The 21,651-nt window shown below is 41.0% G+C and overlaps 1 protein-coding gene across 1 annotated transcript in view; it reads right to left on the minus strand.

The window, feature by feature from the left end:
- Positions 1–2,945: 2,945 nt before the first annotated feature.
- LOC308320377 (myosin heavy chain, fast skeletal muscle-like) overlaps positions 2,946–21,651 on the minus strand; it is a gene marked incomplete at its 5' end in the record, with an annotated part of 40,232 nt that continues 21,526 nt past the window's right edge. The window contains 39 exons of the mRNA XM_080770725.1: positions 2,946–3,049; positions 3,415–3,549; positions 3,896–3,991; positions 4,110–4,214; positions 4,313–4,483; positions 4,590–4,715; positions 4,807–5,010; positions 5,148–5,456; positions 5,590–5,714; positions 6,190–6,355; positions 6,448–6,631; positions 6,806–7,002; positions 7,090–7,208; positions 7,348–7,474; positions 7,851–8,240; positions 8,333–8,423; positions 8,597–8,742; positions 8,824–9,000; positions 9,236–9,478; positions 9,911–10,166; positions 10,568–10,704; positions 10,887–11,010; positions 11,098–11,215; positions 11,300–11,387; positions 11,504–11,568; positions 12,065–12,368; positions 12,478–12,648; positions 12,744–12,893; positions 13,223–13,341; positions 13,649–13,787; positions 14,226–14,329; positions 14,434–14,532; positions 14,661–14,724; positions 14,836–14,928; positions 15,042–15,153; positions 15,276–15,303; positions 15,742–15,898; positions 16,468–16,611; positions 17,144–17,350. Coding sequence (XP_080626851.1) covers positions 3,032–3,049; positions 3,415–3,549; positions 3,896–3,991; positions 4,110–4,214; positions 4,313–4,483; positions 4,590–4,715; positions 4,807–5,010; positions 5,148–5,456; positions 5,590–5,714; positions 6,190–6,355; positions 6,448–6,631; positions 6,806–7,002; positions 7,090–7,208; positions 7,348–7,474; positions 7,851–8,240; positions 8,333–8,423; positions 8,597–8,742; positions 8,824–9,000; positions 9,236–9,478; positions 9,911–10,166; positions 10,568–10,704; positions 10,887–11,010; positions 11,098–11,215; positions 11,300–11,387; positions 11,504–11,568; positions 12,065–12,368; positions 12,478–12,648; positions 12,744–12,893; positions 13,223–13,341; positions 13,649–13,787; positions 14,226–14,329; positions 14,434–14,532; positions 14,661–14,724; positions 14,836–14,928; positions 15,042–15,153; positions 15,276–15,303; positions 15,742–15,898; positions 16,468–16,611; positions 17,144–17,350 — 5,808 coding nt within the window. The 3' untranslated portion in view covers positions 2,946–3,031. Of the gene's footprint in view, positions 3,050–3,414; positions 3,550–3,895; positions 3,992–4,109; positions 4,215–4,312; positions 4,484–4,589; positions 4,716–4,806; positions 5,011–5,147; positions 5,457–5,589; positions 5,715–6,189; positions 6,356–6,447; positions 6,632–6,805; positions 7,003–7,089; positions 7,209–7,347; positions 7,475–7,850; positions 8,241–8,332; positions 8,424–8,596; positions 8,743–8,823; positions 9,001–9,235; positions 9,479–9,910; positions 10,167–10,567; positions 10,705–10,886; positions 11,011–11,097; positions 11,216–11,299; positions 11,388–11,503; positions 11,569–12,064; positions 12,369–12,477; positions 12,649–12,743; positions 12,894–13,222; positions 13,342–13,648; positions 13,788–14,225; positions 14,330–14,433; positions 14,533–14,660; positions 14,725–14,835; positions 14,929–15,041; positions 15,154–15,275; positions 15,304–15,741; positions 15,899–16,467; positions 16,612–17,143 lie in introns of the transcript that reaches the window.

Raw genomic sequence — 21,651 nt, forward strand, 5'->3', positions numbered from 1 at the left:
GCATAGCAGTGGGGGCCACAGATACACTAGAACAGTGGTTCCCAAAGTTGGATCCGGGGACCCCTAGGGGTCCTTGAGGGAGTTCTAGGGGGTCCCCAGCTAAATATATAGTTAGGAACCAAATTAACCCTTATGGGTCTGTAATTCTGAGAGTGTAAAAGTGTTCAGTTAAATAAACATTGATTTTACGATATAAATTGGGGTCTCAGAGATAGAAAGGCCATCAAATGGGGGTCTGTAGACTAATGCATGTCAAACTGGGGGTCCTTGGCATATTTCAAATTGGGGTCCGCGGGGGTAATTAGGTATAATTTAAAACTGCACTGGTTTGGGAACCAGTGCAGTTTATAGAGACATGGAGCCAAGCCATCCAGGGTCCTGGTGAATTATCACCATAAAACATTTTGATTCTGTGTTGAAACATATTAACCCTAATGAATATATATTCATTGTTTATTAATATAATTAAAGGGTTATTAAAAATTGTGGGGGTCATTTCATCATCAATTCAGATATTTGATATTAATTGACTAGCTGACTGGAAACCGCCTCCATATGCAAATCAAATGTAACTCAAACTCCATTTTAACCACGTTAGATTCATTGAAAATACCCGTCCTTGGTTCTAGTGACTCATACTGCTTCTTTTTATAATTTTTTCAGTGCAGTATGAAAATCAACTTCGGCTACTGACTTGCAAGGATTTGTCCTTGCGATTGGTATTCTAACATTGTGGCTTTATTTGGTGCCGAGCCAAACTGTAAAATTTAAATTTATAATGGAGATCTCGCAACTCATATGGAGTGGTCCACCTTGATTGTACAAAGTTACGTCATTTAATGTATTGAATGATTGCATGATGGGTTGATTTGAGAAAATATAGTCCCTGGGAAAAAGATTGCCTCATGGATGAAATTCAGTCTAGACATGGTAAACATGTAGCCATTCTAGCCAACAATAAACATTGACACAATTAATCAGGTAGATTCAGTATAGATACAGTATGTAGCCAGCAATGTTGTTTTATTTCTGAAAAGCAGAAGTTGCAAGATAATTTATGAATGCTGCATGTTATTTTATTTTCAATACAAACGTATTGGAAACATACATTTTGTTTTGCTCAACCTTTTTCATGTCAAGGACCTCCAGAATTATCTGTATTTGGCCACGGACCCCCATCTGAAAATATGTTGTTCCATGCAGGGACCCCCCAGAAGCAAAGATTTGCGTTAATTTCGCTGTGAAATAATATACAGCACATTCAAAGATTTGTGCCACATTTTCAAAAATAGCTAAAGTGTAACGCTAATAATGCTTAAAGATAATGAAGCCATTAAAACCAGGAAAGCATCCATGTCATTTTATTCAAAGATAGCAAATGTAAAGCTCACAGTGCGTCACTTCGTGCTGCTTTCTTGAAAGTGTGAGAACTACTGATTTAGAAGGCATTGGTAGAATTGGTCTTGGTCTTAATGGCAGGCAGTATCTTTCTTATAAACAATGTCAGTTCATCACACACAGAAAAAAATAAAATAATAAATGCACTGCTGGCTCTTGTCCCCTGGAGAATGCCATGTAAAACTGGCCATGAGGCACAGGCTGAGGCTCTGCATTCACTCTCTCTGACCCTGACCTTTGTTGTTGATGGTGACTGAGAAATGCACAGCTGCTCCCTCTATTCCCATGGCCACTGTCTTCTGCTGCCTGTCCTGATATGACTACCCGAGACAAATGCAAGACAAAAGCAAATGCTGACTTGGTGGCTAGCGTGCGTGCGTGTGCTCTGCATAGCGTCCCTTTCAACTTGGCAGATGAACCATACTGATTTTGGTGACTAATATTAATCCCAGCTAGGCTGAGGAAGAAATGCCACTTGACAGTTTTCAACACACACACACACACACACACACACACACACACACACACACACACACACACACACATTTATATTACTCCTAAACATTTTGCCAAACATCACACACACTTCTATCCTCCTGGTGGAGACCTGTGACACTTTTTCTAGTTGTATTTCATTTCATTGTCCATTTCAGATAGCTATAGTTAGCCAGTGGTTGTGACCGGTCTCATGTTTAATTTATTTTCATTGCTATCATTGTTATCTCCCAGCTGGTACTATCACCTCCAACTCTAACAGATAATATATGTATCCTACACCTCAACAACCTTGTATCCACAGACACTCAATACTCATTTAGCTAAAGTGCCAGGCTTAACACGACATCAGCTGAAGTCTTGAAGCTGCCTTCGCCTGTACTGTACAGTAGGCTACTGTATGTGCAGTTTGTGCTCTCCCCTGAAACCCCTGCGTCCGTGAAGTAGACCTCAAAGAGAGGATGATTACTAGGATGACAATACAAAATGACCCAAATTAACTTCTGTATCAGCATGTTTTTGTCAATCACAACAGTCAATAGTTTGTTGACTATGGTTCATGACACTTACTCTCGCCTTGAATACATAATTCACGCTGGACAAGAGTGTCTGCTAAACTAATGCCTCAATTGTAAATGGATGTAATTGCTTTTTTTAAGGGGATCTTGAAGTTTTATGGCTTGTATACTAGTCGCATCGTCTTGTCGTTTGCACATTGTGAGGTCAAGGGGGAGTCTGAATGTCTAAGCTCAATAGTATTACCGCTTAGAAGCATCACTTAAATGTATAATGTATTCCACATCATGAAGTAAAACTTGCTTTACTGTTTCAATTTGCACCTACTGCATACTAATGATTTTATAATTGAAACCATGTCTTGGCACTTGGAAATATTTATGTTATTCCCAGTGAAAAACGTTAAATGATGTATCTTTGCAAAGGGATTACAAAACGGTGCATAGCCTATAGTGTGAGTTGGATGTAGAATACAAATCTGACAATCTGATAATGAAAACAGAACAAAACACATTGCTTGAAAAGGTTTATTGAATGCAGTGTCATATTTTATGACTTGTTTGTGTTTTGAATGCATTTATGTCATATTTTATGACACTTCACAGCGGCTTGATTGTAGAACTTATTCGGCTTCTTTTCCCTGTGGAAATAGGAATATACTATTATTACACTATATTCAACACAAATCTAGTTCCAGTCATATTTTAGTCATCTGAAATGTTTTAATGTTAGACTGGTTTTAGTCATCTGAAATGTTTGTATTAGTCTGGTTGACTAAAATGTTGGTGGCATCGTGATGCCTGATCTTACGCTTGAAAATAGCCAATCTACAAGTTCACAACATTCTAGTTTTTATTTGTTGACGAAATTGTCAGTAAATGTAGTAATCGTTTTTAGTCGAGAACGAGCATTGGCCATCATACTGTAGGTTTAGTCGACGAAATCGACACGGGCATGTACTATTTACCATGCCAACATCACGACTCTTATACTTTATGTATTTACCTTGCCGGCAACATCACGACTCTTAGCTCTGAGCTTGTTGACCTGGGATTCAGCGATGTCGGCACGTTCTTCTGCCTCCTCCAGCTCATGCTGAATCTTTCTGCACTTGGACAGGTGGGTGTTGGCTTGCTCCTCCTAGAAAATGATGGAGACGGTTCAGAGTCTAAACATTTCAAAGGAGCACCTTGAAAATATTGTCCAAACAGAAACAGAAACACAAAAGCAGAGGTGTGTGAATGAGAGTCCTGCATGGGCCCACGGGAAATAGCCTTGGCATTTTCTCACAATTCTTTATTTTCCCTTTCTTTACTTTACTGCAGGTTTGTACAATACATGTAATATTTTTTTCTTAACTTTAATACATCCTGCGTCATTTATAAACATTTCTTCCCAGTATATAAACTGAAATTAATAAAAGTAGAGGGAAAAGAAAGAATGAATGAGACACGAGGATGTGTTCAAACTTCAAAATTCTTCTTACCGCGTCCTCAGCTTGCCTCTTGTAGGCCTTCACCTTCAGCTGCAATTTGTCTACCAAATCCTGAAGCCTGGCAAGATTCTTCTTGTCCTCTTCAGACTACAGATTCGGAGTGTATTTAGAGTGAAATCAGAGTGAAATAATCTGTTTTGATTCATTTTCCTACAATCTATTAATTTGAATGGCATGACAGTGAAGTGAACATGTTATACGGTACCTGGTACGTGAGCTCCTTCACTCTCCTCTCATATTTGCGGACACCTTTAATAGCATCTGCTCCACGTCTCATTTCAGCGTCGACCTCTCCCTCCAGCTCGCGCACCTTCAGAATTTAATTGTGCACTATGAAGTTCTTTCCTCTGATTGAATTAGTCTATGATGACTGTATATACCCACAAGTTGGTATAAACTTCATCTTACCCTCTGCTCCAGTTTCTGGAGCTGTTTCTTGCCTCCCTTCAGGGCCAGGTTCTCGGCCTCGTCCAGACGGTGCTGCAGGTCCTTCACTGAGACCTCCAGGTTCTTCTTCATCCTCTCCAGGTGAGAGCTGGTGTCCTGCTCCTTCTTCAGCTCCTCCGCCATCATAGCAGCCTGGAAAGTACGTTTGTTGTAATGCACAAATGCATGTTTGTATTTACTACAGTAAGCCTGGCATAATGGATGACTAGGTTTTCTGTGTAGATTGGCTAACACTTACATCAGTGATGGCTTTCTTTGCCTTTTCCTCTGCATTCCTTGCTTCCTGAACGCAGTCTTCCACTTCACCTTGGATCGCGGAGAGGTCGACCTCCAGCTTTTTCTTGGTGTTAATAAGACTTGTGTTCTAAAATAAAGATGCAGTTTAACAATGTAACTATGCCTGAATGAACGTAAACTATTTAATTTCAGTCTAAAGTGTTTTTATTGTCTCTTACCTGAGAGTGCAACAGTCCAGCACGCTCGCTAACATCCACCAGTTCTTGCTCGGCCACTTTGCGGCCTCTCTCCGTCTGTTCCAGAGCCATCCTCAGCTCCTCGATCTCAGCCATCATGAGGCCGTTCCTACGCTCCACCATGGCAGCTTGCTCCTTCAGGTCGTCTTGGGCTCTGAGAGCTTCGTCAAGGTGCAGTTGGGCATCCTGTAATTAATCACATTTGAATTGGTCAGGTAGGCCATCATGATATGAGGGAACACCTGCAACACCAGAAAGTGGCCACTTCATTCTTCAGAGCAGTTCCACACTTTGAATAATTGTCTAACTACTATGTGTTGTACCTTAAGCTGTGCCTGGACGTTCCTCAGTTGCTTCTGGGCCTCTCCAGCGATGCGGTTGGCGTGGCTCAGCTGAATCTCCATCTCGTTCAGGTCTCCCTCCATCTTTTTCTTGATTCTCATTGCATCATTTCTGCTCCTGATCTCAGAGTCCAGGGTGCTCTGCATGGAGTCAATCACCCTCTGGCTGTTCCTCTTGATCTGTTCAATCTCTTCGTCCTTCTCTGCCAGCTTTCTGTCTACCTCGCCCTTGATCTGGTTGAGCTCCAGTTGGATACGAAGAATCTTGGACTCCTCGTGCTCCAGAGTACCCTAAAAAGTAGTATGGACTTATGAGTGTAATAGCATTTGCGGCTCCACTGTATGAATATAGAACATATTGCAACAAATCTAGTAGGCTACATTGGCCCAATGGCATTCTTCGTCTGGAACCTATAGATTTTACCTCTGCTTCCTCGAGGGCCGCCTGGATCTCTGACTTCTCTGACTCTACTAGCTTCTTGGTCTTTTCCAGTTCATGGACTGTCTTTCCAGTCTCACCAATCTGTTCAGTCAGGTCTGAGATCTCCTCTGCAGTAGATTGAACATAATCAATGAGGAAACTGTTCAAAGTGTGAACAAGATAAATGGCAAAATAATGTAACACAGCTCTGCCAGTAACAATAAATACAAGACAATTACAGGGACAGACCTGTAACATTCATAAACACAGTACCCACTAACTAAGGGGCTCAAGGGAAAAACAGGAAAGTCTAATAACACGACCAATAAAAGCTAATACATGAAAACTAACTAAATTTATAATACACTAAAAAACTAGAGACACAACATTGCTATATACTGTATGTCAAAGCAGGAGCAATGTCTGGGAAGTGTGCCCATGGCAATCCTTTTGAACATTAAACACACATTAAACAAACTTTGAAACCAACTACTTAAAATGATGGCCAATTTACTTTACCCAGTAACAACACTATATCCTTGGCTCAAGGATATGGTCATTGAATGCAAAGGTTATTGAAAACATAATGTATTGAAAACTCACGTTGTAGGTTCTTGTTCTCACGCTTCATGGTCTCCAGCTGGTCCAGAGACTCCTCGTAGGAATTCTTCACCTTAAACAGCTCAGTGCTGAGAGATCGAGACTCTTTCAAAGATCCCTCCAGCTCAGCCTGTCCCTCTTCGAACTTCTGCTTCCATTCTGCCAAGACCTGCACAGCATTTGTAAGAAAATGTGTAAATTTCCCCCAATATGATTATTATAATGTAGGCTAATATTATAACATAATGAATGTCAAAGCACCTTATCAAAGTTCCTCTGTTTCTTGTCGAGGTTGGCAGCTAAAGCGTTGCCCCTCTCCACGTCGATCATGAGGTCTTCCACTTCACCCTGAAGTCTCACTTTGGTCTTCTCCAGAGACCCGCACTTGGAATTCACAGCCTCAATTTGCTCCTCAGCATCCTGAAGGCGCTGGGCTAGCTTCTTCCTGTTGGATCGGTTTTGAATGGAATCAAATTGTTGTGGACAATTCGGAAATCTCCATGGCAAAAAAATGAATTGGCTTTCTTTCTGTGGAACTACAAAATGGCCACCACTACTATGCCCTATATGTCATATACATAGTGATTATTGATAGTCTATAACAAAACGGATCACTTACTTGGCCTCCTCCAGCTCCTCAGTGCGTTGGATGGCATCGGTCTCATACTTGCTCCTCCACTGAGCCACCTCAGCGTTGGCCTTGGACATTGCACGCTGCAGCTCCGCTTTTGCCTCCTGCTCTTCCTCATACTGCTCCCTCAGAAGGTCACAGTCATGTCGAGATGATTGCAGAGAATGGGCAAGGGCATTCTTTGCCTGTAAAAAGAAAATTGTCCAATTAGTGTCAACTGAATTTTCAATAACAGAATAACTTATTTTTGAAAGTTGAAAAATGCTCCTCACCTTAACCTCCTCTTCAACCAGTCTCTTCAACTCCTCAAGCTGTTGGATGAAGGCCTGCTTGCCTCTGGTGAGCTGTGAGAGAAGTGCTTCTCTCTCCTCAAGTTGACGAGACATCTCACCTAGTTAGAAATTGAAATATTATTTGTAAATCTTGCTGAATACCCATTACTAAAAGGCCATTGTTAATTGTGAAGCAAAGCATCATCTCTCATTATGTATTTTTGTCAGGTAACAGTGACAAACATAGATTTCATTTACCGTTTTCTGTCAAAAGTCTTGCTCTCTGAACACCAATGTCATGTATCTGGCGAACAGTCTCATCACTCTTGCACTTGGTTTCACTAAGCTGGTCCTCAAGGCTGCGGCACATCTTCTCGTAATTTCCCTGTTCATTAACATTGGACAGATTCAATGATCATTTATTACAACTCTATTTGCTCCTGTTTACAGTAGTTCGATATTCTATAACTTTCTGTCAATGACCAATGGAGTACTACTATGTTTAGCATTTTGTAAATGATAAAACACTGGCCTGTTTATAAATGCATTGAGACTTGCTCCTCTCTTTGTATTGCCTGTTATGTGCCGGAATGGTGAGTTGGCGATCTGGGTTCGATCTCAGCTCAGGGCATTGCACAAAATGCGACATTGGTGTAAGAAGTGGGGCGCCTCTCGTGTGGAGTGTGGAGCACTCGAATAGACAATGAACAATACTTGTTCATTGAAAAAGTATTTTTCTGAAGAACTATGTATAAGCATACCTTTGCCTTAGCCACAGCCTCCAAGTTGCTGGCCAGGTCGTCGATCTCCATCTTATACTCGCTCTTCTCCTTCTCCAGTTTCTGCTTGACGCGCTGGAGGTTGTCGATCTGCTCGCCCAGCTCCGCCACGCTGTCGGCCTGCTTCTTGCGCAGGGCGGCGGAGGTGGCTTCGTGCTGCAGGGTGGACTCTTCGAGGTCACGACGCAACTTCTGGAACTCAGCCTCGCGCTTCTTGTTCATCTCGATCTGAGCGCCGGTCGCTCCACCGGCCTCATCCAGCCTCTCGCTGATCTCCTCCAGTTCCCTGGAGAGGTCGGATCTCTGCTTCTCCACCTTGGCCCGAGCAGCGCGGTCTGCCTCGATCTCCTCCTCCAGTTCTTCAATACGAGCCTTTCAAATTAATTATATTAGATTGACATACTGTATGAAAATCGTAAATTACTATTACTTAAAAATATACACTAAAAGTAACATTAAAATACCTGGAGTTCTTTGATCTTCTTCTGTAGCTGAATCCCCATTGTCTGTTCATCCTCAATCTTACTCAGAAGCTGGCTTACTTCAAAGTCCTTCCTGTGAAATACAATATACGTCATATCTTTGTGTCATTCTACTAGAAGTATTATTAGGTAGTACATACTATCTTAAGTGTCATTACACTACATGCATTATACAGTAATACATCATATCTTATTGTCATTCTACAGGTATCTCTGCATTCTATTTCATAGTGTTGTTAACATTACTTCTTTAGCTTCTCGTCAGCCTGCAGCTTGTCGTTCTCCAGATCCATGAGGGATTCCAGGGCCAGTTTCAGATCCCCCTCAAGCTTTCTCCTGATTCTCTCCAGGTCCATGCGGAGCTTCTTCTCTTGTTCCAGAGAACCCTCCAGCTGCACAATAATACATGTTTCTAATTTATTCAGTACAATGTGTGTCCAAAACATCCGATTCACTTCTCACTTGAAACTCACATCGTCAACTTGCTGCTCCAGCTTGTCCTTGGCCTTGGTCAGAATGTTGACTTTGTCCTCCTCTGACTGCAGGTCATCCAGGGTCTGCTGATGGGCCTCTTGAAGAGCTTTCTTCTCCTTTGACAGCTTAGCAATAGTGTCGTCCTGAGACGCCATCTCCTCGGTCAGGTTCTTCACCTGAATAAGCAGAACACAATGTGCCGTTATAAATAAGAGGTGTCCAAAGTCTGGCCCAATTTTGCCAATATGCAGCCAACATCCTTAATGTCCTCACACATCCAACACGCTTTAAACTGAACAGATTGGACAGATTGGATTCCTTTGATTTGGCCCCCTTTGAAAAAGGTCTGTTATAAATAGAACATCTTTGTACTATAACTTGATAAGACCACTAGAGGGTATGATCCTGAACCTTGTTTTCAGTGGCGTGCTTCTCCTTCTCCACTTTGGCCAGGGTGAGCTCCAGGTCATCAATGTCCTTCTTCAGCTCCGAGCATTCATCCTCCAGCTTCCTCTTCTTGGCGGTCAGCTCGGCGTTCATCTCCTCCTCGTCCTCCAGTCTCTCAGCCACCTCTTTCACCTTGGCCTCCATCTGGATCTTACTTTTAATAAGACCCTCACATCTCTCCTCAGCATCAGCCAGAGTATCTAGTTCCTGAGTATCAATGAAAGAAATAAGGGTGGAAACATATTTATGATAACAACATTTTGTTGTGGATGAGTGATATAAGATAAGAGATACAATTTATGATCGCAGATACAAGCGGATACAGATGGCTCTCTTAGAGAGAGGGTGAGAAAGTCGGTCATTCGAACCACTGCTCCTTCACTTGGAAAGGAGCCAGATTACGTGGCTCGGATATCTAGTATGGATGCTTCCCGGGAGTCTCCCTATAGGGAAGTTCTTACCCTGCATGTCCCACTGGGAGGATACCCGCTGTCAGACTAAATTGGGGGACTATATCTCCACACTGGCCTTGGAACACCTCATAGTCGTGATTCCCCAGGAGGAAGTGTTGCCACTACAGGGATGTCTGGAGCTTTCTGCTGAGCCCTTAAGCAAAACTCCCTGGAAAGGTATACTTACTGATTGTGATGACATCGCCAGATCATTCTTCTCTTGCACCAGAGCCACCACCTTCTGCTCCAGCTCCTTCTTCTTGGCTAGGGCATTAGCCAGGTCAACTTTCATCTTCTCAAAATTATCTTTCATCTCAGCCAACTCCTTCTCAGTTTCTGCACTCTTCAGAAGAGGCTTGACCTTGTAGTACAGCTTCATCCATGGCCAGTGTTTCACATTGACGAATGAGCGGACATTGAACTGGATGCTGTAAATGGCTTCTCTGTGGAAAACAGTTGCAGTAACGGAACAACCTTATTAAAACAAACAAAAAATACAAATAAACCTGTTCCGCCTTTTTACTGATCTTTTGAGGAAAGGCCTCCTCAATATTGGTTTATCTGACAAGGCTGTTAGTGGTTTTCCCTGTCCTCTGTCCCGTCATTGGTAAAAACCTACTTGATTTAGTGTTTTTCTCCCCTCTGTCACGTGGTACACCCATTATGCAATTATCGGCCAATCACGGCGCAAAATGACACACTTTGCAGCCAATTGCAGTGCACAATATCTGACATTCCGTTGACGGAATCATACCTTGCATCATACCTAAATAGACTGTCTGTGCTTGACTTAATGTCACGTTTTTTGTTATGTTTGCAACGTTATGTTTTCAGTTCACCATACCTCCTCTCCATCATCTTCTTAAACTCCTTCCTCATGACGTAACCCCTGCCGAGAGCCTGGGTCATGGTGACCAGAGTGGCCAGCTTCTCATCTCGCATCTCCTCAAGAACGCCTATCAGACCAGCTTTGAAGAACACCTAAATAATGAAATTATTGTTAGTGTGGACTATAGTAATTGCCTACTTTATTCCTTTGTTTATTCCGTATAAACCTTTAGGGTCCCTGTGATCTCATGAGGGTCAATACATCATCATACTGTAACAACAATCTTTCTATTTAAATAATTATGATATTACAACCTCAGATTCAGTGTGTTTACCTTGGTGTGCCCAAACTTGTACTCATCGCGAGGGACGTCAATGGACCCGAGCAGCTTCTCGGATGCCTTCTTGTTGTCCATGAACTGGCCATCGGGACACGCGCTGGCGTTCAGCACTTTGTACCTGTTTTGTGAAGGTTCACAGTCATTCAGGCGCTCCTCATGTAATAGTTATGGACCTAAAGCTGAAAAACAAAGTAATTAATGATACCTCTGTTTGAAGTCAGCATAGGGGACTCTGCTGGGGAAGCCCTTTCTGCAGATTCGGATCCCCTCCAGCACACCGTTACACCTCAGCTGGTGGATGACCAGGAAGTTCTCCATCAGGCCTGTGAAGAGGTTGTTTCAGGATTATTATGACACAAATAGTTGCTTTAAATGACTTTGCCAATCATTACCAACTTTGAGTTTACCTGGAGTCTTTGACTCGTTGGGAATGAGGCAACGCACAAAGTGAGGATGAGTGCTCCTCAAATTGGTCATCAGCTTACCCAAGTTCTCCTATAGACATGATACAACCAAAGTATACGCCTATTATTCATGAAAAGCAAATATACTATTTAATTCCACATAAGATATAATGACAAGACAATATAGTGTTATTGTTTAATTCTTACCCTGAACGCTGCAGACACAGTCTGCATGGAACCGCCCTTCTTCTTAGCTCCCTTCTTTGTGTTGTCTGTTCATTTGTTAGAATGTAGCAGATTCGTCATTTGATAAATTCGGCAGGTATATCACATTGTATTTTAGTCAGATACTTGGAAATAGTTTTTCAGAAGAATGATTCACAAACAAACATACCTCAGTTCTTTACATATTCAGTATATATTCATTCATTATTTAGTGAATCTGTCAAGTTGATTTGATTGTTTCCCCTTATTTATTTATATATTTATTGCGGAGACAAAATATTTATTTCCCCCAAAAATGTGAGTAACCAGCTATGTTTCCCTTTCCCCCGCAATGTAATCATTATGCCAATTGGATCCACCCTGCACACATTTCTGTGTTGTCACTGTAAGTTGTATCCTATTGACTCACATGCCAGTGAGGAGCTCCCACCGGGAAAACATAGGCCCCTCATCCTACATACCCATGAACATAAACCTTCTGCATATTATTGTGCCCATACCAGGACATGGTGTCAGAATTGGAATCAGGTCAACTGTTCTTACCTTCCGGCTCCGGTATCGGGTACAGAGTGCCCAGCAGTTTGACTGAAGACTTCTGGTACAGCTGCACCACAGAGTCGTTCAAAGGATCCTTATTCTTGTCGAGCCAGCCTGTGATGCTGTAGTCCACGGTGCCGGCGTAGTGGACCAGGGAGAAGTGGGCCTCGCCCTTGCCTTTGCCAGGTTTGGGCTTCTCAAAGGCCTTGGTCTTCCCGAGGTGCTGGTCGTACAGCTTGTTCTTGAAGGTGGTGTCCGAAGCCTTGGGGAACATGCACTCCTCTTCGAGGATGGAGAAGATTCCCATGGGCTTTGCAAGAGAGGAGATAAAGGAAAAATCATTCACAAAAATCAAATAAACCTTAATAGAATGTTCTTTGCTTTAATGTTTCCATTAAGCACGACATGATGTATATTACCTTCTCAATGAGCTCAATGCAGGCAGCCAGGTCCATGCCAAAGTCAATGAGCTCCCAGGGGATGCCCTCTTTCTTGTACTCTTCTTGTTCCAGTACAAACATATGGTGGTTGAAGAACTGTTGCAGTTTCTCATTGGTGAAGTTGATGCACAGCTGCTCTAGGGTGTTGAACTGTGAGTGTACGGGAATATGATTAGCGTAATGTCTTAAAGTGATTGTAACAAAAGGAATTAGTCTGCCACCTAAAACTAGTCCATGCCCCTTACATCAAAGATTTCAAAACCAGCGATGTCCAGCACACCAATGTAGTGGTTTCTCGCTTGCTTGGTGTCCAGCATCTGGTTGATTCTAATGACCATCCACAAGAACATCTTCTCATAGATGGACTTAGCCAAGGCACCCACTGAGTTCATGACCTAAAGAAATAGTAAAGTTATCCATATATTGTTTATTCTAAAATATCCACCACTTTTCTAAATAAATCTTATGTTAATGAATGGAAAAGAGAAGTCCTATCCAACATCAAGCATGTGAAAAAAATCACATTTCATAGTAATGTAAATTACTAGAAGTACATCTATTAGTAAGTACAAAGCAAGCAACAATAATTGGCTACAAATGGCATGGAACATTTTTTTTATTGCACTTCCGACAATACATGCAAAGAGATTAGAGTTCTGATGGTATGTTGTGTTAATAATAACGTACAATGAGATCAGAACAAGAAAATAATGTATCTACTCACCTGTGGCACAGTCTGACCCTTGGTCACATACTCGTTTCCCACTTTCACTCTGGGGTAGCAGTAAGCCTTCAGCATGTCTGCAGAGTTCAAGCCCAACAGGTAGGCGATCTTGTCGGCCTCTAAAATAAAATTAATATAGAATAGAGGATTTTTCTTTTCTTTTTTGATAATCTAGTCCAGTGGTTCTCAAATTTACCCTCAGGGTTCTATGATGAGGTTCCAATTGGACCCTTACAGGTCTTTAACTCTGAGAGTATACAAATGGAACAAAATGGACCCCCATAGGTCTGTAACTCTGAGAGTGTACAAATGGAACCAAATGGACCTGTTATGGGGGTCCTTGAAACTAAGATTGTTGAGAACCACTGAACTTATTCAAACAACCGTTATTCAAACAACCGTTCCTCGACTGAAGATCATGCTCACCCTCATTGCCATCTGGCTCTGCCTGTTCCTCACGCTGCTTCTGCTTGAACTTCATGACTCCATGATGCATCACTGCACCGGTGAACTTGTAGATCCCCACCTTCTCGTCGCCAGTGAAGCCCAGGATGTCGATAGCATCCTGTAATAAAAAATCACACCCGTGTGAAGTGAGGGGCGCTCTTATCATCATACATCATCTCATGAACAACTGAATATTGGTTAGCTGGTTTGCTTGTCTTCATATTCCCCTTCATTGTCAAGGGCATTTAATGTTTGCGTTGCCACAAATTTACGTCATATTTGAGGCACATATGACCTATGAGATTGGCAAAGCATAACTTTAGAACATACATTTTACAGAGCAAACTGACTGCACACACCACGGGGCATAGCAGTGGAAACAAAGGTTTTATGGTCATGATTCACCAGGATCTTTATTTTAATCTAGGCTTAAAATAAAAAAATATATGTTTTTTGGAAATCTATGGGAAAAAATAAATGGGGTCTGGAATGATGGAACCAGAAAATGGCCTCTAGTGCTATGCCTATAAAATCACGGTAAAATGTGTGTACTGACATCAGTGGCCATCAACTCCTCTTTGTCGTCAATGCTGGGCACGGCAATCTGACCCATGCTGCACAACGGGAAGTCGTAGGGGTTGGTGGTGATCAGACACATTTCTGAAAAGGAATTAATGTGTTAAGCGTTAGTTTGTACTCATGTTATACCACTTAATCATCTGCATCCTCATTCCTCATCATTCATTATCAGTGGTTCAACCTACCAACAATCTCAGGTTTGTGACCGGTCATCATCTGGTAGAAGATATGATATCCTCTCTCAGCAGGAAGCTGGAAGGTCACTCTGGACTTCTCCAGCAGATCTATAAGCATTAATGTACATCACTGTTAATAATAATAATATGAATATATAAGTCACGTACATAACTCAAAATATTATCCTCTAATGAAGGCAGATATATAATGTATCATCTGTGAACTTCATACTTACATGTCTCAATATCAGCACTGGCCAGTTTACCCGTTGAGCCGAAATGGATTCTGATGAATTTACCCTGTTTTAATATAAGCAACATTTGTAGTCATTTGTTTGATGCAATGCAATTTGTGGCACCCCTCTACATCCTAAACTTTTTCTCATAACATGAAATTGCTTTTGCACTTACAAATCGAGAGGAGTTGTCATTCCTCACAGTCTTGGCATTGCCATAGGCCTCCAGCAAGGGATTGGCTGCAATAATCTGGTCCTCCAGTGACCCCTATATATATATATCATCAAATATTACATTGGTTCAGCTGGTATTCTTATATATCACTTTCATAATTACTTAAGTTGTAATTTTTCTCAAAGTAAGAACAGCTGTACACATACCTGCATTTTGCCGGAGGTGGTGACCTCTGCCTTCTTTCCTGAACCAGCTGCTGTTGCAAAGTACTGGATGACACGCTTGGTGTTCACAGTCTTCCCAGCACCGGACTCACCGCTGGTTATAAATACATAGATTCAGAGAAATGCAGTTAGTGAATTAGAATCTAATTTACATTGTAATCTCATTATTAGATTTCAATTGTCTTCATTAAATGCACCAGTAGATGAGGAACTTACGTGATCAAGACAGACTGGTTCTCCCTATCTGTAAAAGGGTAAAGTAAATGTGCTTTTAGTTCTCCTCAATACGATACTGTATGAAATCATTATAGCAGGGGTCAATGTTCAATGTTTTACAGGCCAAGGGCCCCATAGCTAATAGGAGAGATGAAGCAGCATTAAAAAACACATAAAAACTGTGTTGCTGGTTAAACCTTTTCATAGATTTCATAGATGGTTGGATTCATGCTAATTTTCGGATAGTTAACGTTTTAAAGCCTCAATATTTAGTCAACTTGACCGTTGACTCTGTAGGCTACTTGGTCTGCGTCTTCTCTTGTTCCCTCTACTCACATTTTCGGCTAATGTTCCCCATCACAAAAATATTTGGCGGAGACGCCCTGTTAAAGACTATAATAGTCTATAGCCTATATACAGTATATGTATATTCTTTGTTTTACATTGTCCTGACTGGTATACATACCAGTAAGCATGAACTGATAGGCGTTGTCAGAGACAGAGAAGATGTGGGGTGGAGCCTCCACACGCTTCTTGCCTCTGTAGGCATTTACCACTTCCTGGTCGTACACTGGGAGCCACTTGTAGGGGTTCACAGTCACACAGAACAAGCCAGAGTAGGTCTGAAGGGGAGAAGAGAGAGAGAACGTTATAACAACATGCCATATGAGCTGCAGGGAATACAGGCCAGGGACAGGCTGCAAGTAGCATCAAATAATGATCAACTTATCTTCAGCATCATGAACTTACCATTATCCTGCATGGCTTTGCAGGAGTCTAGCTGTACGTGTTATACTGAAATAATTAGCTTTGGTCTCATAATGGAAGTTATAGTGGAGATTTGACCCGGCTGAAACTGTGTCCACATTTGGAGTCATACGTCAGAGATAATTACGTTATTATATGCCACATAGTTGAGATGTCTCACATGCAGGCTGGCCACATGACGACCGAGACACACTGTGGCCATGCCAATGCTGTGTGGGGGACACAGGGATACACATGTTTTTGTTTGACTATATGATGTACAGTAAGTAGGCCTATACTCTCTATTCTCTATTTGTATTCTTTATTTGCTATCTACAGGTCAAATTGTACTGTACTGTACTGTACTGTACTGTACTGTACTGTACTGTACTGTACTGTACTGTACTGTACTGTACTGTACTGTACTGTACTGTACTGTACTTACATAGATCATCCATGCTGCGTAACGCTCTTTGAGGTTATACAGCACAGTGGCTTCACTGAGGTGGGTCATCATGGCCATGTCCTCAATCTTGTCATACTTGGGAGGGTTCATAGGGGAGACATCATCCTCCTTTACAGTTTTTTCCTAGAAGAAAACCAGAACACAAGCTTTAGAATGTCTCCCAGTCAGTTTCACTGTGACCCTTTTTCCACCGGTTGGTTCCCAATGGGAACCGGTTCAGTTCTTTTTGGTTCTTAGTCCATGAGCCCGAGCTCCAAAATTGGTGGGAAAAACTTGACCTATATTAAATTGTTTATAGGATCAATACAAGTAAATGAATACATGATAAGCCTTCCACAGTCGTAGCTTTTTCTTATTTTCGATTATTTTGCACATTTTCCTACATAATGCCTCATTTGCATAATTATTAATTATTAATGTAACATTTGTAATACAATAAATCATTGTCTTCGTGTAAGTACTCAATTGGGGAAGTTTCATGGTGATAACAATCTAATATAGGTATGGTTTTGCCCACTCAATTTATAATTAACGTTCCAATTTTGGAACTCTGGCTCATGGACTAAAAACCAAAAAGAACTGAACCGGGAACCAACCGGTGGAAAAGGGGCCTGTGAGTGTCACCATTTGAATTTGAGATCCCACCACCCTGTACCTGCAGCGTGTCGAGCACTTTCACGGTGACTTTGGCACCGTCCTTCTTCACAATCTCACATTTGAGATACAGCTCCTTAACGTCGGACACGTATCCTGCAGTTTTGGCGTCAAAGGGTTTAGTTTGAGCCTCGATTCTCTCCCTCTCTGGCTTGCGCAGGTAAATGGCAGCCTTGCCGTAAGCGGCCATCTCCGCATCCGTACTCATGGTGGCGGCTTTCTGTTGACAGACAAACGGACAGTGTTGATGCCTTCTTTGACTGAGCAGAGATCTCTAGGACTATGTAGGACTTTTCTTATATTGTTTTAATAGAAAAATAATGAACACTCACGTTTTCCCTCTACGCAGTAATTGCGGAATGTCAGTGCAACCCCAAAGTCTGAAGAAACAGATGTTGATAATTTATAACATGAGCTGAGTGATAAATTGTATTATTCTATCATTTAGATACATCAAATTGGTACATCTAAATCAAATTAGATTATATTAATCCCAATGAATGAATCCATGTTAATTATTGTTGAATAACAATTGTTAAGGGAGATTTTTTTTATTTCAGTTCAATTTCATTTTAACGCCAAATCACTTAAAGGGATATTTCACTTTCAAAACCAACTTTTGGTCATTTTATCATCTATACTCAGGTTTATGTGAACACCCCAGACAGTTTTTAAGTTGCTCGATTCTGTATTTAGATATTTGAGATTAATTGTAGCTGTCCTGCCCCCTTCCTATTTGTAACTTCAAACTTAATTTTAACCATGATAAATTCATCGATTCATTTTTCTGGTGACTGATAATGTCCCTCTAATAAATACATAATGAGGGGACGTGTTTTTTCATTTACTGTTTTCATTTCTTTTTAATATATATGTATATATATTTTTGGGGTAAATGAAAAGAACGCTCTAGAAAAACACCCACAATTATGAAAAATAAATGAAAACGGTAAATGAAAAAAAAAAACGCCACCCTCACGTATTAGGACAATATCGGTCACCAGAAAAAAGGACGGGTGTTTTCGATGAATCTTATCATGGTTAAAATGAAGTTTGACGTTACAATGGATTTGTATAGGAAAGGGGGCGGGGCAGGTAATGTTAATATCAAATAACTAAATACTGAATTGAGCAACTTAAAAACTGTCTGGGATGTTCACATAAGTATGAGTAGATGATGAAATTACCAAAAGTATTTTTGAATGTGAATCCCTTTAACACACGCATTTTACATAGCAGAGCAAACAAAACATTTTAAAATAGTATTATACTGTATGCTGTCAAATGATATTTAAAATAATTATATTTGCACATTCAGATTTTGTTACTTATTATGAATTTTACATTCAATTAATTCATTCAATTATACATTTTTAAGTCATACTGAAGTGAACAAAGATGCCAGACAGCGTAGCATCTCTAATGCACAGCTGACAGCTGATGTTTCACTCACCCCCAATATGCCCGGACTCCTCTGAAGTGACTCCATCCTCACGACCCATCCCCTTTTATATCGAGAGCGTATTGCTTGCGTTGCAGAAACTAAAAGTAGTTCACGCCTTTAAAAGGTTCTTTAATTCATCTGATGACGTTGCAGTAGTAGTATCAATTTTACCATTTTTGCCACTTATACTCTATTAATAAACCATAATATATCATATCATATAAGGATTATATTTCCAACAATGCCACCATACTTGGTGCTCTTCCTCTTGGCAATCTTGTGGTTTAAATGGTATTCCAGACATCTTGCCAGTGGCTTGATATAAACATAATCAGGGGGTTACTTGTCAGGATTCCGGCCGACATAATTGGGGGTACTATTGAATGAGTCCTTAATCACATATTACTGCATTCATCAAAGTGGGGGTTCCATGTGTTGGCATAGGATGCTACGGCAGCTGCCGTTCCAGACCTAGATATTATTAGATTATAAATTAAATGAAATGCATTATTTTGTGATATTTCACCCTGACGAACACTTAATTTTTTAGTATTGTAGGAGTTGGGGCATTACATTTAGTCTGACTCGGTTTGCGTTGTGAGCTCGTAGATCAGCTATTTTCACAATATCCTATCTTCGTATTATTTGACAATTTGGCCTATGTTTGACAAGTTGTTAAAGTATAGGGTGTTGGTTACTTTATTCATTTACTTTCTTTACTTTTTTATATATATAAAAAGTATTAAAAATGTCTACAAAAATGTACTGACATCTGGGGATCCCCCACAGATCATGTGAGGCCCCCCTGGGGGTCCTGACCCACAGGTTGAGAACCACTGGTGTACACCAACCAATCGCCTGCTTGTAATTATGTGTGCGGCCATCAAAGCATCTTCTGTAATTGAACTATTAAGCCAGGTTTATTGGTTAATATCCAAGAAAGCATCATGTTTGTTTGCACTGAGCACTTGATCTGGTAAGTGTGGAAGTGTGAACTATCTGTAGCCTTTTTATGTATAGCTTAAGTATTAAACTAGAATGACAGAACGGGATATACGAAATAAAATTAGCAGACAGAATTGGAACTGCCTGGACTGTGTGTGGAACTGTGTGCCTAAAATTGAGGCAGGTGTTCTTTCTCCTGATTTGGATGAAATTGGTATCACACATGAACATTGGTTTTATGTTTACCAAAGCACTGGGGTTTTTTTCTGACTGTGACAATGCAAATTGTAGAAAGCAGGGCTGGACTGGCCACAGGACGTACCGGGCATATTCCCTAGGCTATTATTATTTATTTTTTGGACAGGCAGGCAGGCCACCAGGAAAGTTCCGGTCCGATTGCGTGCTGCCATTCTGCCAGTGCCATCATGATAATGCAAATGTGACAAATAAACCCTCTACAAAGGGTTTTGTAGTTGTCTGTTGGTTTGTATCATCATTTATGTTGTTCTGTAAAAGTGGTGGTATTAGTATTAGGGCTTGTTTGTTTGTGTGTGCCTCAACGGAGAGTGGTAGAGTTTCTGCTATCTGCGCGCTGGTTGTGGTGGGCCGGTCTGGGCCAAATTCATGCGAAAAAGACCGGGCCGAATTTTTGTCCCAGTCCAGCCCTGGTAGAAAGTGACTCATCATTAACCCCACTTAAGTAGCCCTTTATTTGTTTATTTGATGTTTATTTCGGGGTCTTTGAACTGCTCACACTAGAGGATCATGTTACACGCGGAGTCTTATCGAGTAACGCTAGCCTCCAGTGTTATCGGATAAGACACAAGACATTCTCCAGCCTTGAATGTGTGGTATGCATTCCCTGCCGCTCCCTCACAAACACACATCAACAGATAGCAATTAACACATTTTAGAACGTTCTGAATGCAGAGGTGGGAGTGATGGGTTGAATGACATGGACAGCCCAAAAGGCGTCTCTTAACCACATGGAACCCTTCGGGTGTTGGAGAGAAAAACAAGAGTGGGCCAAGTATAGACGCCTAGACCTATAGTAGGGGACACCTTGTCAACTAAAGTTATAGGGTTAAAGTTGTTAAGTCTGATCCATGTTAACACGCTGACCCAGTAGACAAAACAGGAAAGGGCTCACACCAGTGTTGGTGAGGTGCTGGCCTAAGGCAGTAAATAAGTAAAAATGAGAAAAAGGCCACACACATGTAGCCACGATGCTGTATATTTATTATTATCCAACGTTTCGACCTAGGAGGTCTTCTTCAGGGAATGAAGAAGACCTCCTATGACCCAGCCATATTGTGAGCAGTAAATATGAGTTGTTGGCATTAGATACAGGGTTCCACGATTAAATCAGGACTACCGGTATGCAACTATTCTTTTAATTAATAAAATTTAATTTTGTCAAATCTGTATGGTAGAGTATGTTTATAACTTATACAATTGGGGACTTGGGGTGGTTGCATTTTGTCTCCCTGCTCTTCTATTGAGGGATTTAGTGTCAAAGGTCATGACTCATGTCTCACCTAAACTGCAGGATCTGACACGAATTTTGACAATGTATGCCCTGAGCAAGCAGGCAGGCTCTGTTAGCTAAATGGTAAACATTTCAGGACTAGAGAGTAAAGTTGCATTGTGTAGTTTTAAATAATAATTAGCCCGGGGCACAACAGCTGTCCTTTTTTTTCTCCACAACAATCATACTGTGTACATGACACATGGCATGAACCACGCTATACTGTATCCTTGATTCCTTTGAATAGCAGGAACTTGAGGCTACTGTCTTTAAAATGTGTCAATTCTTTCATTGCAGTAGTTACTCTCTGCTGCCATATATGTATCTGTCTATTCTAAACTTAAATCCACATGTAAATGTGAATTTGTATCCAATGTGAATTACAATATATAAAATAAATCCAACTGTAATTCCACTTGTTTTAATTTAATGTGCATGGTTGAGATTAAATATATTTATTTGTGTTTTTTCTTCTTTCTTCTTTAATTGAATGAGCTTGTTGATTGAGATGAGATTTATCTCTATAAAATGAATGTATCAGTGTAACTTGGGTAGCTTAATTGTTATTTTGGGTAGCAAACACCTTACAACA

Source organism: Protomyctophum bolini (assembly GCF_963924005.1).
Source record: "Protomyctophum bolini genome assembly, chromosome: 8".
Lineage (NCBI taxonomy): Eukaryota > Metazoa > Chordata > Actinopteri > Myctophiformes > Myctophidae > Protomyctophum > Protomyctophum bolini.